At 53.1% G+C, this 17,033-nt stretch overlaps 8 protein-coding genes across 8 annotated transcripts; 5 read left to right on the plus strand and 3 right to left on the minus strand.

Moving 5' to 3' along the window:
* The first annotated feature begins 772 nt into the window (after positions 1 to 772).
* PV05_10825 (3'(2'),5'-bisphosphate nucleotidase) lies at positions 773 to 2,325 on the plus strand. Its single transcript, XM_013454246.1, has one exon. The coding sequence runs from the start codon at positions 805 to 807 to the stop codon at positions 2,098 to 2,100; it is 1,296 nt and encodes a 431-aa protein (XP_013309700.1). The 5' UTR covers positions 773 to 804; the 3' UTR covers positions 2,101 to 2,325.
* PV05_10826 (uncharacterized protein) lies at positions 2,165 to 3,295 on the minus strand. The gene is made up of 3 exons (XM_013454247.1): positions 2,867 to 3,295; positions 2,692 to 2,805; positions 2,165 to 2,635 (listed from the first exon to the last, which is right to left on the minus strand). The coding sequence occupies exons 1-3, from the start codon at positions 3,144 to 3,146 to the stop codon at positions 2,262 to 2,264; spliced, it is 768 nt and encodes a 255-aa protein (XP_013309701.1). The 5' UTR covers positions 3,147 to 3,295; the 3' UTR covers positions 2,165 to 2,261.
* Positions 3,296 to 3,455: 160 nt separating this feature from the next.
* Positions 3,456 to 4,439, plus strand: PV05_10827 (uncharacterized protein). Its single transcript, XM_013454248.1, has 2 exons — positions 3,456 to 3,927; positions 4,053 to 4,439. Exons 1-2 carry the CDS (start codon positions 3,793 to 3,795, stop codon positions 4,362 to 4,364), a joined length of 447 nt encoding a protein of 148 aa, XP_013309702.1. The 5' UTR covers positions 3,456 to 3,792; the 3' UTR covers positions 4,365 to 4,439.
* A 191-nt stretch (positions 4,440 to 4,630) lies between these two features.
* On the plus strand, positions 4,631 to 7,358 carry PV05_10828 (uncharacterized protein). Its single transcript, XM_013454249.1, has 5 exons — positions 4,631 to 5,095; positions 5,141 to 5,928; positions 5,983 to 6,168; positions 6,219 to 6,642; positions 6,689 to 7,358. Exons 1-5 carry the CDS (start codon positions 4,978 to 4,980, stop codon positions 7,057 to 7,059), a joined length of 1,887 nt encoding a protein of 628 aa, XP_013309703.1. The 5' UTR covers positions 4,631 to 4,977; the 3' UTR covers positions 7,060 to 7,358.
* Positions 7,359 to 7,880: 522 nt separating this feature from the next.
* PV05_10829 (uncharacterized protein) lies at positions 7,881 to 10,142 on the minus strand. Its single transcript, XM_013454250.1, has one exon. It carries the CDS (start codon positions 9,814 to 9,816, stop codon positions 8,071 to 8,073), a length of 1,746 nt encoding a protein of 581 aa, XP_013309704.1. The 5' UTR covers positions 9,817 to 10,142; the 3' UTR covers positions 7,881 to 8,070.
* Positions 10,143 to 10,449: 307 nt separating this feature from the next.
* PV05_10830 (uncharacterized protein) lies at positions 10,450 to 11,406 on the plus strand (the record flags this gene model as incomplete). Its single annotated transcript, XM_013454251.1, has 1 exon — positions 10,450 to 11,406. One exon carries the CDS (start codon positions 10,450 to 10,452, stop codon positions 11,404 to 11,406), a length of 957 nt encoding a protein of 318 aa, XP_013309705.1.
* Positions 11,407 to 12,414: 1,008 nt separating this feature from the next.
* PV05_10831 (uncharacterized protein) lies at positions 12,415 to 14,541 on the plus strand (the record flags this gene model as incomplete). The annotated part of the gene is made up of 1 exon (XM_013454252.1): positions 12,415 to 14,541. The coding sequence occupies one exon, from the start codon at positions 12,415 to 12,417 to the stop codon at positions 14,539 to 14,541; it is 2,127 nt and encodes a 708-aa protein (XP_013309706.1).
* Positions 14,542 to 14,776: 235 nt separating this feature from the next.
* On the minus strand, positions 14,777 to 16,352 carry PV05_10832 (uncharacterized protein). The gene has a single exon (XM_013454253.1). The coding sequence runs from the start codon at positions 16,051 to 16,053 to the stop codon at positions 14,980 to 14,982; it is 1,074 nt and encodes a 357-aa protein (XP_013309707.1). The 5' UTR covers positions 16,054 to 16,352; the 3' UTR covers positions 14,777 to 14,979.
* Positions 16,353 to 17,033: the final 681 nt, after the last annotated feature.

A 17,033-nucleotide genomic window follows, 5' to 3' on the forward strand; every position in this document is an offset into this window, starting at 1 on the left:
TTATCGACAGCTGCACAGATAACTTATGGGCCAGTGGAGGGTTGTTGCCTGTGAGAACTTGCGATGGCCTTTTGATTGTTATGCTTGTTGCTCAAGCCACCAAGTGCCAAAAAGCCTGGGCCAGGCGTGCTTTATCCACCCCAAGCCTTAGTCGTGGCTTGCGCCCACCAACGATCAGCATCCCGGCCGAAAGGGCACGGAGTGGGACTTCTACAAGTAGAGAAAGTGGTGAGTTCGAGGATTCTTACGCCAAGGTAATCAATTCCGCGAGGGTAAGAGGCCAACTCCGATTCAATAACATGGCGGCCTCGATGATGTTATGCGTTGTTCTCAGCACGCACTGTTGGTTATAGGTAGCTATATTCGGAACCTGTGAAGGCTCTACTGTTGTGGTGGATAAGGTTGCCAGGATGTGCGACCTTGAACGAACTGTGCACGACCAACGTTTTCCTTAGACTGACTTGCGGGGTTCCTGGCAGTCTATTATGTCGGGGACTTGAACATCTCGTACGGCGCAATACTCTTCGCACCCGCGCTGTCGTAAGCAGACAAATGAGATAATGAGATTCGTGGCTCGGATCTGAAACTCTCTCCAGGTCTTGTACTGCCGGAATTCTTGGTCTTGTCCTCGAGCAGAATGAGACAACAACGTGAATCCTCCCAATCCTTCGACTGTAGTAACAACAACTCGCGATCAGAACGCCAAGCCCACGACCTGCATTCGTCCCGGACTCCGAACGTGACTTCAGTTCATATCACAATATTGCGGTGAGTGTCATAACGCAGCGGAGATCTTGCTTCTGGATGAGACTTTCTCTCCGACGTATCCTGATATTTTCCTGCACAATTACCGCGTTGATCGTCGCTGTCGTCCTGGCCCCTCGCTGCCCCTCCTCGACCCTCGCCCGCTTGACCGCGTTGGTCTCTCAGGTAAATTCTTCCAGCAAAAGCTTCATCAAACCTGCAGGCCTTGGCATCAGACCGCTGTCTACAAGCACGACTCACAAGACTATCAATCTCCTAAGCAGGAACCAAACCATGGCCTACGAAAAGGAGCTCAAGATCGCTCAACTGGCCGTGGCCCGTGCTGCGATCTTGACCAAAGCCGTCTTCCACGAGAAAGCCAAAGGCACAGTCTCCAAAGATGACAAGTCTCCCGTCACAATCGGCGACTTTGGCGCTCAAGCACTGATCATCGCCGCTATCAAGCACAACTTCCCCTCCGATGAAGTCGTCGGCGAGGAAGAAGCCTCGTCATTACGCGAGGAGAAGGAACTGTCGTCCAAGATCTGGAATCTCGTCAAAGATGTCAAGCTTTCCGATCCCGAAAGTGATGCCCTGCTCGGAGGACCCATTAAGTCTGAAGACGAAATGCTCGATGCCATAGATATGGGCAACAGCGCTGGTGGCAATAAAGGCCGCATCTGGGCACTAGATCCTATTGACGGCACCAAAGGCTTCCTCCGCGGCGGACAATACGCGGTCTGTCTTGCGCTTATGGTGGATGGGGATGTAAAGGTTGGCGTTCTTGGATGCCCGAATCTACCTGTCGACGATTCCACCCCGCTTACTGAAGACATCGGCGCAGCTGCGACGGATACCGAAGGAAAAGGTGTGCTTTTCTCTGCTGTGCAGGGAGAGGGTGCGACTTCACAAGCATTGACCCGCGGCGCCGTCACCAAAGGCCAACCAATTCACGTCAGCAAGATCTCCCAGGTCAGCGAGGCGGTTATGTGCGAGAGCGTCGAGCCCGGACACAGCTCTAAAGGCGATAATGCTCTGATCGCTGAGAAGCTCGGCATCACCGGCAAGCCCGTCCAGATGGACAGTCAGGCCAAGTACGGCTCCGTCGCCCGTGGCGCTGGAGATCTCTACCTCCGTCTCCCCGTGCGAAAGGACTACATCGAGAAGATCTGGGACCATGCTGCAGGAGATTTGATCGTACGCGAGGCTGGTGGGCAGGTCACGGATGTCACAGGCAAGAGGTTGAATTTCAGCCTGGGCAGAACGCTCAACGAGAACAAGGGTGTCATTGCAACGCCGGCAAATGTCCACGCCGAAGTGCTGAAGGCTGTGCAGGAGGTCCTGGCGGCTAAGTGAGCAGCTTGACGTTAACTTCATTCCATGATGGACGCAATGGAATGAATCACACAAAAGTTTGGGAGTAGCATACGAAGCTGCGGCTGACGTATAGACATAATTGTTACATAAAAGCGGAGGCCAACAGCAGACCTGGCCTCAATCCTTGTTGTACGGCTAGTCTATTTGATCTTCTTGGCCTTCAGCCGTATCGTCTCATCGTTGACAAATATGCCCTTGCCTTTGTACGGCTCAGGCTTCCGCCACTCCCGGATCTCCGCAGCAAATTGCTTGATGACCTGCTTGTCGCATCCTTCCAGCAATATTCTAGTCGGCTGCGGTACGCTGGCCTTGATTCCTTTCGGGACGGGCATCTCGACCGGATGTGCATAACCCAATTTCAGATTCACAAATTTCTGGCCCGGGTAAGCTGGCGTTTTTGTGATTGCGGTATCTTCGATCGTAGCACGGTATCCCACACCCACGAGCCGCAGAATACATAGATGACCTTCTGATACGCCTGACACACTGTTCTGTATCAAACTGCGCATAGTTCCTACGGCATCCGTAATTAGTCTCGCGCTCTTCCGGAACAGAAATGTCTGGACGTACCCCACATGGCCCTTTGATGAGCTTCTGACGCATCGTTCACTTGGACATTAATCTTCTTTGTGATTTCGTCGTGTTCAGTCCTGAGATAGGGCGGTAACGGCACAGTCAATTGGCCTAATGTCCCTCAAGTCAGCTGTGGCCTCCTCTGTTCCATCAAAAAAGCGCTTGTCCCTACCCAGTGGACCAGTCACTTCAAGCGCCGTAGCCGCTGTATCAGGATTCCTGCTTCTCGAATTTCCCCTCGGCAGGTCGTAGAACCTCAATGATACCTCCGGAGGGATGTTGATGGGTGTACGGCCTATTCGTGACTGCGGAGCCGGCGCGGCGACCGTCGAATTATGTCGGATAAGCCACCGTTGGGAAGCAGCTGGGACAAGGAAGGAAGGAAGCTCTCGTGATCGACCTGCATCGCGGATGAGCTGGCGAAGAGGAGAGTGTAGGCTCGTGCAAGCCATTTCGTAGAGGATCGACTTGGGGTGGAATGTGAAAATCGCTCTGAACAGGATCAATTCATTCTCGGCAGGGAACAGTCTCGAAGCAGCGCACACCCTCTGCGATCACGCTTCTTGAAAGGGTGTACAAGCTGTTCAAAGCCTCGGTGTCGAGCGCTGCAGCAATTAATTTGCGAAGGAAAGTCGACGATCTGAGCCGTTTCGGGTATGGTTGCAGACTGGTCGCGCCGCCGCTTTTGAGGACTGTAAGAACCCTTGTAGCCTTCTCGCCTTCTCCCACCTCGATCCTTTCTTTCTTCCAACGTGCATTAACGTGGTTCACTTTCCCGTTCTCCTCTCTTTCAACCCTGTGCTGCAATCGTAAGTTGAATACTCGCTGCATCTTAAAGTGGTGGAATTCATCTGGTACATCTATGAAATTCTCACAGACAGCCGTTCCGTGCAGCGGCAGAGTTGCCGTTTTTCGGCCCTGAAATCGACTGTGCCGGACTGGTCAGCCTGTCGGTCATTGCCCGCCAGCAATGTCAATACCAGTTGAACCCAGTCATCCGCAACAAATATCTGGCCACGGTGGCCTCCTTCTGCCTATATAGGTACATGAAATGCGTAGTCTGATGGCACCCCCCAAGCACCTAAACTGCTAGCAATCATGTCAAGTCCAGGACAGGCATTATTGAAACGAAACGCTACTTACACCCGAGAGCAATTCTCAGCACACTGGCTCAAACATGGGGCGAAGGTGACGCCGTGGGCTCTCGAAAATGGCGTTACATACTATGCTCAGGTATGTATGGCTGCCCTACCATGCGAGGCATTTCTTACAACAGCAACGCAATCCGTTGCTCTCTTGTCCCTCTTCTGCGTTTCCTGGTCACTGTCGTTGAGAATATATGGTAACCATTTGCTTAGATCCACAACCCTCGAATGGGGCCTGGTGCCATGTTGCCATCCGACTTACATATCGCCGAATGGGATGGCGCTGCAGAGATGACCTTCGAGCGAGGGCCAGACTTCAAGTCGACAGCCAAGTCTGATGACTACTACCAGAAGGTCATCCTCCCGGACGAGCGGGCTTTCTTGATATGCGAGGCGCTGCAGCATCTCCGATGGGTGGACCCTGAAACGATGGTGGGAGACAAAGTAGTCATCATCCAGGGTGGAAGGGCTATGATTGACTGCGAGGAGGACATGAAAATCTGGAACGATTGGCCGGCCAAGTAACGGAGGACATTCGTGGCCATATCCTTTTCGATATATGAATGACTAAGGAAAGGAGCAATCAAATGGCGCCCTAGACTATAGTCCTTTGGATAACCGTAGTAAAAGGAACCTGTATCTCTCGAATGTTGCTGAAGCTGGACGGGACCAGGGGGCCCCATATCACGTGCTGCCAGAGATCGGCGCCTAACTTCCTGCCTTCTGCGTACACGTACATCGATTCTCCATCCTTCACTTTCTTCTTATCCGCTGCATCATTTGCCACGACCGTAAAAGCAGTTGTTACTATTCAGAAGTCCGCACACATTTCCATGCACTTGACTTGACCGATCTGCTGGAATCACAGGCGAGGGTCGGCTGGTCCCGGACGGCAGAATCATTCGGCTTCTTTTCCAACTGCAGTAACTCCTTGATGAGGCTCATATAAAATGATCAAGCCTCGTCCTTGATCATACACATCGTCGTCGATCTCATCACTGACTCTCATATCTCTTTCTGTCCTTCCTCTTTTTCTTTCCTATCTAACGCACCCCCTTCTCGTTATTTGACACCCCCGTCCTATATCGTCTTTGCTTTGCATGTTCTCTCTCCTGCTTTGTCTTAATCACTTTTGTCAATGCCTGAGAACAAGATGCTGCCAACTTGGCGCTATCGCGGACTTTGGTCTACTCACCTCATCGTTCTGACCTGCTTCGTCTTCATCAACCTGTGTCAGACAAAGTCTTTTCTGGGAGGTGAGATGTTTTCTCGATGTGATGGAATTATTCTGACCATTCTAGCGGATCTGGCATGGAGTGCTTTGCGGAGAGACCGAGGCAATTCTCAGCCAGACCTAACCGATCTGCTCGCCTTCAGAGACATGGAGCAAGACCCGGTCTTCGAGAAAGCCATGCAAGTCATCGACAATCTCGCGACCCAGTCCACTTGTCACCAAACGGCAGCAGCCCAACTACTGGTCACTTGCAAGGCATCAGGAAAGAGCGCTGCTATCGCATCAGGAAAGCATGAGCTCCTGGAGCGAAGCAAGTCTGTATACGCTGTGAGGGTTGCTGTCTGCGAGACTGCCGAGGGTCGCGCTGCTGTACCCGCAGCATGTAGTCCAGTCCTGGAGATCCCACAGAGACTGCAAGGCGAGATCGACGTGGTCAACAGTAAGAGTTTGGCAGCTTGTCTCGAAGCTTTGCTGGTTGAACACTACTACTGGACAAGCTACAGCAACAACAGACAGGATGCAAACACCTTGTGTCAAGCTTCAAATCTAGAGGCTTCCAGACTGGAGGCTCTTCACTCGTATCAGAAGCTAGCCGAGCTTCTTCCAGAATTTCGTCAGACTTTGGACTCAACTCGATCTGAATGGTTACGTTTCTTGAAACAGCAGGAAGAGGACGCTCGCAACATCAACAAACTTCACCAACAGAATCGAGCTCAGCTCCAAGAGCAACACAAATCAGAGATGTCAGCCTTTCATCGATCAATGGCAGCAGCTAAGGAAGGGTTGGAAGATGTGTCGCAGCTCTTGCACCGGTCTATGGCGAAAACAGGCTCAGAGGTAACCCAAACACATGAGGTGAGTTGTGGTTCATGCGGCTGTGGTCAAGGCCAGACCACTGACATGGAACAGGCCCTAGCGCAGGTGTTGTCTGATTTTGCCACTCTTCGAAATTGGCTTGCCCAGGTCGCACAAACCACAAGCGAGAACAATGCGGCCGTTGCTGCAATTCATGCAAAAGATATGCAGGGGGTTCACGAACTAGCCCTAGCAACTACAGAAGTTCTCAAACGTTTACAAGCTGAAGAAGTTATCCAGGTATGCAAGGGTAAGTCTTGACGGCATCGAACAGACTGACTCCGGGATAGGACATCAGCAACTTGCTCCTGCAAGTTAAGGGCGAGTTTGATAGCATCGCCTCTGCTCAATCTGTGCATCTTGCCAGCGCCGAACGTCATGTGCAACTGAGTGCTGAACTTTCCGAAGCTCAGAAGGCCAGCCTAGCCCTTGGTCAGGAGATAAGGCATATCTCACTATCGCTTGCATCTCACCTGGACACTGCCGATGCTGTCGCCGGACGCGTATCATCGAGGCTCGACAAGGTCAATCAAGCACTTAGCCGGGTCGAGAAGGTATCAGTGATGCTGAGTGCTCTGTCTGCTGTGGTAGCCATTCCACTACGGATGATAGACCAACTTCACCTTCGCCTTTTCGCCTCTTTTTCCATGCCTGCGGTCATACTTTCCTTCTGGAAGCCACGTAAGTATGCTTACAGCTTGATGGCTGTCTATGGTATGTGGGTGACTCTCCAGACAAACGATATGCTGACGCGATGTAGTCTTCCTCGAAAGTATGATATCCGCCTTGGTACAATACGAGACCACGATCTCAACATGCTTTAGACGACTAGGGAACCAATCTCGGGCATTATCGACCTTTACTTTCCAATCTGTCAACCAAAATGCAATGCTCGCGCTCAAGGCCATTGGAATCTCGATCATCATCATCACAATCGGCATCGCATGGCATTGCATCGCATTTACATCCAGGCCTCCGAAATCCCGGGTTTCGCGCAAAGCCATTGCACAAGACGCCTTCTCCGACAGCAGATACTCGGATGCATCTACTATGGAAAGACGACTGCGAAGTGGCAAACGCGTCCGCGATCATTCTCCAGACCGTTTTCGGCGAGCTGCAACTGTTGCCTAAGGTAGCTTTTCGGCTGCACGATTGTGAAACATAACGTGGCCGCTCGTCAGATGACATTCAGCATTACTCCAACATTCGCGATGTTGTCAAATGACACTCAGGGATAGCTTTGCATGATCAAGCTGGGAAAGTCAAGAGATTTGTTTTCATTTGGACTATTCTGTTGCTCCTCCCCTTTTCAGAGGGTGCTCGATGATGCCTGAGGAAGGGTGGCTCCTCGACATTGCATCTTTCGGGAGATTCGGACAGCTGTTGTAGAAGCTTGAGACACTGCAAAGTGCCAACTTCGATTGATTCTGAAAGGCTGCAATTCCAAAAATTTCTCCATCCGTTACTGTGACATGCCGGCGCAGCTGATCGATTTGACTATGCCCGTACTTACTCCTATTCTTCGACTTCCTCAAGGCTCCTTAAGAAATGGCAGATGCTTGGGCCGGGAGGCTTCTCTGCCTCGTGGATAGGCGGCGCTTGATGGGGCCCACTCGGGTGCTCTTGACAGAGTCCCTAGAGATGAGTGTCGTGGCCAATCTAATGAACATAAACGGCCTACGCTTGACGCGAGTCCTGCTGACATTTTTGGAATCGGCTCCAAGACTGCGTCCTGCGCACGAAGCAGCTGCGTCTCGAGGTGAGTTTTGAGTTCGTGACGTGCCTTCGCCTCAGTAGCCTGGTATTGCCGTCTTGACAGGCGCTGCTTCTTCGATCGATGATTGTAGCCCCAAAGGCTAGCGAGGCTTGACCACTCTGCCCAGAGCAAATGCGATGCTAGCACGCAGAGACGCTTTTTTCAACCGCAACTTAACTTGGGGAAATTGAGCTGTCCGGAAGTGTTTTCCATCTAGATAGAGATTCAGATTCAGATTCACAATTTATTGAACGAAACCTGAGCCCGTTAGGAGCCGTCGTGTGGGACGGCCTAACGTAGCTCCGCGCCAGACACCTTGCTCAACAACAGCACAAGCACGGACAACAAACGAACGAACGGGAAAGAGCAACCTCCGCTCGAGACCCTTACAGCGACTTGACTCTCATCCACTCTCCTGTCCCGACACCCAGGTTCAATCCGTTGCGACCCCACCACTCCCTGACTTCGCCTTCGCCTCCGCCACCGACGGCATCCTCCATAGCCTCCTCAATGTCACAGGTCTTGTACTCAACCCGTAGACCGGTCTTGCGCGAGACGTCCTTCCACCACTGCAGGACACCCGCATGGCCGTTCTTCGTGGCACCCACAAGAACCTGGTTGTCGAAAATCATCTTGCTGCCCTTGTAGCTGTGCCAGAGCTCTAGGACACCGACGTGGCCATGGGCCGAGGCTAAACGGGCGACGCCGTCTTCGTGCGCGTACGGGATGCCGCTGTTCTCCCACCACTCGATGCTGTTGGTGCGGCCGGACTGTGCAGCAAGCAAGATCGACTTGCCGACTTTCAAGGGCATTTCGCGGGGCGTACCAGCCAATTTGAGCGAGTTGACGCGCCACCACTCAAGAACTTCGACGTGTCCTTTGGCCGATGCCGACTCGAGTGCTTTCTCCGTGTATGTCAATCTCAAGCCCGAGTCGAGCCACCAGTCCAACACTTCGACAAATCCAGCTCTTGAGGCGCCGTCCATGGCTTCGGGGCCATACTCCTTTTTGATCACGGCAGGACAGTCTTTCCACCATTGTAGGATTGTTGGCGAGTTGTATATCAAGGAAGCTTTGTGCGGAAGGAGAGCTAGGCCGAATGATGTCCAGAAAATGTCCTTCTGCTGCAGTGCCAGATAGGTTAGAAGATCAGTCATGCTGAAGCGAAAGATAAGGCGGGTTGCGATTGGTGAGAGGGTGGTCGGCGGCTGAGATGAAGTATTATTCGTGAAGTACGTTTTGATCTGGGACACAGGTTGCGTCAGGATCGTGTACTCTAGCGACGGAACCTTCTTCGAACCCGGTTTAGGCGTGAGAGATTCCCATTCATGAGGTGTGGGAATATGTGTATAGATTCCCAGCGCTGTTGCAAGTTCCCAGTCACCCAGGTGGTCGAGTATGATTGTCCAAATCTCGGAGGGCAGTCGTGGTTTCGAGGAGCCAGAATGGATTGGGGAGAGGTGAGGCATGGAAGACTTGCTGATGAAAGTCGACCGGAGGATTGTTTGGGCCTCGCTCTCGATCGCTTCAATGATTTCCTCAGGTCCGTCCCACTGCCATTCTATTTCGGGCTCGCTATCCTTTCCGAGAGGGTTGGGACCAGGTTGCGTGTAGTTGTGAGGGTTTTCAGCATAGTCCCATAACGCCGGCGATAGAACATGGACCCAATCCCATCTACGCGCAAGTTTGGACAATTGTTTTTTCCAAGTAGGGTGTTTCCACTGGTCCACACTCAATTCCGGCAGCAAGGCTATCCTTTTCGATACGTCCCAACACCGCAGCACATGGAGGATAATGTCGGTCGTAAAGCCGCTCAGCATCAGGGAGATCATACCCGCATCCAAGACGATGAACATAAGATCCGCCCATCTTGCGAGTCTGTGGCCCTGCATCATGGCCTGGTTGCGGTAAGGGTCTTGCGGTGTGTTCTCGAACCATTGCACTCGATCGAGACTGACGCCTGGGCTCATGTACGATTGAAATTCGGCCTTGGGGCTGTCTGATATAACACGGAGATTGAGGTCGGGGTTCTGCATGAGATAGGGCAGGACTTCTGGGCCGATTTTGCTGGTAACGAAGACCAGGGCGTTGACTCGTGTGCGATTGTAGCCGGATTTTGGAGGAAGCCCCATCTTCCCGAGTGACCAGAGTATGCCAGGTCGGGCTTGTATGTTATTTCCTCCTTCTTTTCACGATTTGCTATAATTTCGCGGGAAAGGAGTGTCAAGGGGACATTGGTGGCGAAAAGTTGAACCTCGACTCGAAGTGTGGCGAGTAGGACTTTATCTGATAAATTTCTCGAGGGCGTGCCCGGAGGCTCGGTCGTGGATGGAGTGGTGTGATAGAGAAGTTTGTCTGGGATAGCGGAGCGGTGTAGAATAGGCGCAGGGTGCATGCATCTCTGAAAACCTGGAGTAAGGACGAGGATGTTCGTATGAGATGATGAGGTAGTATCAGCGGCAAAGGTGGAGGAGGAGGAATTCGTGTGGTGACCAGACACCCAGACCACCACAGGAATGAGTGACCGTATCCGCATTTGCATCACGTTCTCATGTGGCATTTTGTGATTGCGCCAGAACACCACGGTCCGTGTTCCGATTCGTGGCTTCGATTTCTTTTCTTATGTAACGGTCGACGATTCAATTCAACAACTTCGACTCGAGGTACGAGTTGGGTGCGAGTCACCTGGGTGCGAGTTATGCTTGTTCAGCCACAACTAAGGCACGAAATCGTCTGCTGACATGAGCCGTTCTGCAGTCGAAGCCATGCCTTCGATGGATGTGGCATCTTTCGTGAACCATTTGCAGTCTTCAAAACGTATCGTGGCTCTCTTGGGGGCCGGTCTCTCTGCGTCCAGTGGCCTCCCTACGTTTCGTGGAGCGGGCGGGCTCTGGAGGACTTACGATGCCACCATGCTTGCTACTCCAGAGGCTTTTCAGTCTAATCCTGGTCTGTCGTGGCAATTCTACAGCTATAGGCGCCACATGGCCCTCAACGCGAAACCGAATAGAGCACACATTGCGTTGGCAGAGTTCGCCCGGCGGAACCCCAATTTCATCACGCTCAGTCAAAATGTTGACGGCCTGAGTCCGCGCGCCGGCCATCCTGCTGAACAATTGAAGCTATTGCACGGTAACTTGTTCGACGTCAAATGTTGGGATGAACGGGGGTGCGGCTACTATCGGAAGAACGATTTTACAGACCCTATTGTGCCTGCTCTGGCTCTTCCGGAAGATGATGGAGGAGAAGGTGCCTCCTCGCAGCTGAAGGAGGCGATTGAGCAGAAGAAAAACGCATTGATTCGGGGTGTTGATATATCAGATATCAGTGTCAAGATACCTACGCTCAAACGGGAAGATTTACCACAGTGTCCGCAGTGTAAGAAGAATCTCCTCCGCCCAGGAGTCGTATGGTTCGGCGAGGCACTTCCGGAGGATGTCATGGACGACGTGAGCGAGTGGTTTCAGAACCCTGAGAAAATTGACTTGATGCTGGTGATAGGGACCAGCTCCAAAGTGTATCCAGCTGCTGGCTACACTCACATGGCACGCGCCAAAGGAGCACGGGTTGCGGTCATCAACATGGATCGGGGGGATGCTAGAGAGCTCACCAAGCATGACTGGTTCTTCGAGGGCGATGCAGCTGTGATTGTACCGGATATCCTGAAGAGCGCCATCGGAGAGGTAGGCGAGTTTGACGAGACCAAGGGGCCGGCGTCTTGAGGGATTCGGTAGTGGGTGTTTCCGCCAGGAGGAAACAATACTGCTCATTGGATTCGCCTGGTGCCGTGGAATCAGGGCTTTGTATCTGCGCTATCGCTTCTGCCCAAGGAGACCACACCCTATCGCGAAAAGGCACAAGCATGTCCCAGGGTTAGGGCACCGTACCTGCAGACTTAGACCTTTTGAAGCGAAGCTTGAGGAAAGGGGATATTCGTGGCACTTTAGTGTGACAACGACTTCGGTCTCCGCCTACCAGTCACATTCACATCCGCACCATTTCCCCTTCGTGAAATGGCCTGTCATGGCCCTGTAAGCGAATCCAGAGACGATAATGCGTGGACGACGTTCTTCAGGTTGGGGGCCTGACAATCAAAAGAACCAGCCCTAGACGCAAACCGGCATATACGACTGGGTGCCACCGTAAGCACTGCCTCCTCAGCCGTCCTTCTCTCATTCTTTGCTGTATCCGGCTCTGTGGTTCACTAACTTAACGGTTCAGATCCTAACACAACGACATCCTTGATGACTTGCTTGTCCTATCGCGGACCACTCCGTGCCATGTGCCTGCCACAACTCAGCTGCAGATGCCATCAGCCCGCCAACAATATATCAATCCTTGCGTGTCACTCATGACGGCTTCTACCGAGATACGATTAGGCCGCTTCGATTGGTCCTCAGCCGCCATAAGGCGACCGCCAGCTCTCCCTGATAATTGCACCGTGGAAGAATATCATGCCCCGCATTGTGTCACCAACTCTACCCTGTACACGGTATCTAGATATGACTCTTTGCATGTGCTCGGCTCAGCTACGCGAGAATCGAGCCGTACATGTCAACGATGTAAGTAAACTCCTAGATCCTTCCGAGTGTCGAGAAACCCGGAGCTTGCCCAGGTAGGTTGTTTTCATTCCAGCATGAACAAGGCTTCTGCTGCCGCAGTGTCCCATCAAGAAGCAATTCCAGAGCCCATCCTAGGTCTACTACTCCATTCAATCAAGTAGCGGCAGTATGTCTTCCAGCTTCTCTGATCGCTGGCAAAAGAAGCTAGCAAACGGCGAGCATTCTCGGACACCTCCACAAGAAGACGTTATCAACTACAATCAGGCCTGGTCGCAAGAAACATTCACTTACGACAAGTCCATGGGTGCCAAAGTGTCGAGCTTGAACGGCTCGTCGCCCACTCCATCCGTCAACTGGCCGTTGAGCGAAAAATATTATTCAACCACAGCCAGCACGGGCGACCTAAGATGCCCTCGAAAGACACTCTGGAGAACTATCCTGATTCCAACTGTAGTCATCATCTTTCCTATGGCTTGTCTAGTTGGCGGGTTACTGGGCCTCATCTTTGGATATCGAGTCAAATCAGATCCCAGCCTATTCCCAGAGGTGTCTAACTCGGATGCATTGAGAAACCATGCCGTGGTGCTGGTGAACTACTCGGCCACAAGAATCGCATTTGTCGCTTCATGGGCATCGACACTCGCTCCTCTGCTCGCGGGCTTCATTATGCACTTATTCAGCTTTCAAAGTGCGCTCACGATGTTTCACACCTCGTCTGGCAATGGCCAGCACGACCTACCTACGCCCTACCAGTACAGTCTTCTCGTCGGTCTCTGCCTGGCATCAACAGGCAGGCTCGGCAGGTACCTCTCTTACTCGGCACAAGAAGGAGTTGTCGTCCCGCCTGTCGTTCGTCGTGCTGCTCGCACATTATCACTGACCCTTCTTCTGGCTGTGATCGTCTTCGGAGCCGACACAGCCTTGCACTACACCACGACCACCATCAACTTTGATCGGATCGCCATCACATCTCAATCTCACGCCTACGGACGCGGTCTTTCTGCCCTATGTCTCGACCTGAACCGCTTCGACAACTTTGGCCTCCCTTGTTCTCGTAATGGAGCAATCGCCCAGAATGACCCGGAGGCCTATGTTGCGGGTCAAAATGAGATATTCTTCCTGCAACACGATACATCCAATATCTCCCAAGTCCGACTTGCGTCGGCACCAGAGCAACACCCAACATCCGAACAGGGCAAAGTCGCCATCTTGACACCACAGATTGCCAATCTGTCGCCATACCGTGACTACAGCGCCACCACAGCCGGAGTAGTCACCATCTGCACCCCAATCAGTTCTGCATGCCGGTGGACCACACTTGGACCCAACGAAACATACAGCCAGTTCAACTGCAGCAAAAACTTTTACGGCATTCTCGGGAAGGCGCCCATCACCAGTGAGACTGGCAAGAACCTGGACGACTCTGATGTGCCAACCCTAGGATTCAAGCCAGGATCGGGATTACAGTACTCCTACTTCATGGACGAGGACCTCGATACCCCCTACGACAGCACAGGAGCGTACGGGCCTTTCCTGACGGATGACCAGCTCATCAACCCCGTGTATCTCGGTATAGCGGGCCGCTTCACGACGACTGCTCAGCGCGCCGGCGTCAGCATGTCCGGTGACCCGGGCGTGCATCAGGGCCCTACGCAGAACATTGACTTTGTCCTACGCTGCCAATATACCACTTACTCCGCCGACTACAGCTGGGTCAATTCGACCGCACGCATCGACAGGCTCACACCCTCGCCGAACGGTACGCTCGCCGAGATCTTCCATGGCTACCGCTTGGTCGGGACCGACAGCGCCTTCGACAATGACTTGGGAGACGACATTCTCCAAGCAGCCTTGCAGGCCGACCCGAGGGCTATGGCCGACAACTTTGCGAACAGCTACTCGCAGCGGGTCATGAGTGTCATTGGCCCGTTTCTCTCGAACAGGGCCAACACGCAGGAGCAGAACCGCACGCCGCTCCTGGTGGCCAAGGTGCCAAAGGCGCCCCTCGCGATTCTGGTCGCGTGCTGCATTGGCTATGTCATTTTCGGCGTTGCCGCCGCCATACTGGCCTACCGTGCGCTTAACGATGTCGATGTGCGCGATATCGCGGCCCGGTTCACCCTGTCTGCGTTGAGTTTGCACGCATTTCGCGATGCCGTGACGGACAACGTCGCCGTCGAGGTCGACGATGCTGGACACCGTGTGTTTGACGAGACAAAGATCCGTGCTGAGACGAGCAGAGTCGGTGTCGAGGGCGAGCCTAGGAACGGCTTCGTGCTTAAGAGTCTGGTCTGAAGCAGAGACAACTCCTGTACGGTATATACTACAAGATCACTCGAAAGACAGTCTTGCCGGCGAGATGTCAACCTCAATCAGCATTCCTTGCTTGGGGAAGTGCACCAGTGCCGGTGTTGTACGTCGTTACGCTTGTACAGTAGCTCCTGCTGGTCATGTCTTGTCCAGGATCAGAAGAGCGTTATAGTGCCTTTCCCTTCTCACAGTCAGCGCCAGTATCTACGGTGTATCGTGTGAGGGTATCACTACGTTTAGTAATAATGCACTAAAGTTAAGAGACATGGTTACATACACCTTCGACCGCGCCGCCTCCGAGCTACGGCATCCACTTGTACAAAGAAATATGCCCCCGTCTAAGCTTCCTGAAATCAAACTATTTGCTCATAGGCCTCAGTCCTGATCCTGTGGCATGCCAATTCAAGCGTACTGAGTAGCACTTCACAGTTCATCATGCCGATCCTCTTTACTGCCCGTATTCTTCGTTCCCGACACGATGGGCAGACCCTCCTCAAGACCCGCCAGATACTCCTTCTTGATACTCAGTCCGTCCACTCTCGCCATGAAACCAAGCCCCAGCAAGACCTGCTCCTGCTCCCACAGCCCCGAGCCGTCGACGACTTGGAAGCTTTGCTTGATCGCGATCTTCTGATCCGGATCCCCCGGACCCACGATCACGTCCAGCACGATCTGGAAGACATCCCGGCTTTCATCACGCGCCATCTCGCTGGTCCGTTCGAGCCCGCGCACCAAGTCCATGGTGATGAAACTCTGCTCGACGGTGATATTGACAGCAGCCAGGACCGAGACAGGATCGCCAGCTGCATTCTGCATGACCAAGCCCAGATTATCGCGCGGCTCGTCTGGAGTGCCCTTGGCCAGTCCCGAACCCGGCGTGTCGCAGCATATCGCTTGGATCCACGTTGGGCAGCTCGCTTCGCAATGACACGGGCAAACGAGCGGTTTGAACCATGAATCTTGATGATCGTCGCCGAGGTCCACACCATCTTTCGCCTCACCTGTCGCGCAGCAGACTGCTTGAATGCTCGGCGGACAGTCAGGGCTACAGCGACAGGGACAGGAGAGAGGCGACTGATTTGGTGCAGAATGGCTAGTCGGATGCGGCTTCCTCGACGTTGGCGGTGAAGGAGGCTCAGCAATCGGTGGTGGGAAGTCCGGCAACGGGCGTCTCGCACAACAAGCAAGGTTGCAACCTTTTGGACAGGCGGCGCATGAAGGGTCACAGGTGGTCATCGACCAAGCTCCATGTATGATGTCGGTCCATCTAAAGGGACTTTCGAATACGCTCGAATCGAATGTCTTCGTTGGTATGTTGCCAGTTGTACTGGAAGTGTCGTCGTGCTGCTCCTTGTCAAAGAGCGCCTTGTACTGCTGGACCTTAGCCTGGTCAATGGCTCCGTCTGCCATAGCCTTGGAAGCATCGCCGGCTGCTGCGACAGACACAGACAAGAAAAGAAAGGTCGTAAGAGCCTTCAAGAGAGTATTCCACGTCATCTTTGGAAGATCTCAGGGTGGGAAGTTCTCGGAGCGCTTTGCCTGTGGAAGCTGCCGAAACCGACAGAAAGAGAATGACAAGCTAGAAGTGATGGCGTTGGGGTGAGAAAGCTGCAGACTATAATAGTCTCAACGTTCGGATGAAATATGCAGCTCCAGATGAGGAGAATGGTACGACGCTGCTAAACCAAGCTGAAAGATACAAAAGTATTGAGAGACGTCTGGGACGCCTCAACAAAGCTTTCGCATCTCACAGCACATGCAAAGACGATCACCCCTGACATATTGGAAAGACGAAGAATGATTGGCATGCAAGTGTCGAAAGAGGGCCGCAAGTCGTGCCTGGGGCATGCGACGCGTACAGTAGCTACGAGTAGTCCTTGTTCGTTGCAATCCTCGACTGGGCAGTCATCAGTCGACCAGTCCAGCTTTGGGAAATGCACTGGCAAGTCCTCCAGCCCCCTCCTCACCAAGGTTCATGATGCTGGTATCCGTACATGGATCGACAAAGCTTTCAGCAGCGTTAGGCGTCCAGCGCAGCTCTTGCACAAGCGTCAGCTCGACCAGATAGGTTTCCAGAAAGGCGCAGGACCAGAAGCTTAAGGAGCCGCCCCCGAGGCTGATAGTGCGAGCCTCCCTATAAGCCAGTCAAGCGTTGTAGGGCTGCATTATCGGCCATGCCACCACGTTTGGAGCTGATTTTAGCGTCCAGGGCAGGGAAAAGCTATTTGGTCCAGCCTTGTTAGCCAATCGATCGCGGATTCAGCGTATGATGGCGCCGATGAGGATCCAGGCTGCATGGCTCACAACACCGCATTCCTTTCTGATAGGAACTTATGAAGCTCCGATCCCGATGTGCTTGGCTGAGCAGATGGAAGTCCAGAGGATGCCTTGCTCTGGAGCCATCGTCATGATCCCGGAGAGCGCGCATGGTTGTCTGTGGCTCCGTCTGACCCTTGGGGGTGGTACGAAGCAGCAGT

The sequence above is a fragment of the Exophiala xenobiotica genome (genome assembly GCF_000835505.1).
Source record: "Exophiala xenobiotica strain CBS 118157 unplaced genomic scaffold supercont1.7, whole genome shotgun sequence".
NCBI classification, from domain to species: Eukaryota; Fungi; Ascomycota; class Eurotiomycetes; order Chaetothyriales; family Herpotrichiellaceae; genus Exophiala; species Exophiala xenobiotica.

Bases quoted from the DNA above. Each gene is read 5' to 3' on its own strand.
- PV05_10832 (XM_013454253.1), bottom strand. From the start codon at position 16,053: ATGACGTGGAATACTCTCTTGAAGGCTCTTACGACCTTTCTTTTCTTG.
- PV05_10827 (XM_013454248.1), top strand. From the start codon at position 3,793: ATGTCAAGTCCAGGACAGGCATTATTGAAACGAAACGCTACTTACACC. The intron at 3,928-4,052 runs GTATGTATGGCT...CCATTTGCTTAG, and splicing joins GCGTTACATACTATGCTCAG to ATCCACAACCCTCGAATGGG.
- PV05_10828 (XM_013454249.1), top strand. From the start codon at position 4,978: ATGCCTGAGAACAAGATGCTGCCAACTTGGCGCTATCGCGGACTTTGG. The intron at 5,929-5,982 runs GTGAGTTGTGGT...GACATGGAACAG, and splicing joins AGGTAACCCAAACACATGAG to GCCCTAGCGCAGGTGTTGTC. The intron at 6,643-6,688 runs GTATGTGGGTGA...GACGCGATGTAG, and splicing joins CAGCTTGATGGCTGTCTATG to TCTTCCTCGAAAGTATGATA.
- PV05_10826 (XM_013454247.1), bottom strand. From the start codon at position 3,146: ATGGCTTGCACGAGCCTACACTCTCCTCTTCGCCAGCTCATCCGCGAT. The intron at 2,806-2,866 runs GTAGGGACAAGC...GAGGGACATTAG, and splicing joins TGAAGTGACTGGTCCACTGG to GCCAATTGACTGTGCCGTTA. The intron at 2,636-2,691 runs GTACGTCCAGAC...CGGATGCCGTAG, and splicing joins TCATCAAAGGGCCATGTGGG to GAACTATGCGCAGTTTGATA.
- PV05_10829 (XM_013454250.1), bottom strand. From the start codon at position 9,816: ATGGGGCTTCCTCCAAAATCCGGCTACAATCGCACACGAGTCAACGCC.
- PV05_10825 (XM_013454246.1), top strand. From the start codon at position 805: ATGAGACTTTCTCTCCGACGTATCCTGATATTTTCCTGCACAATTACC.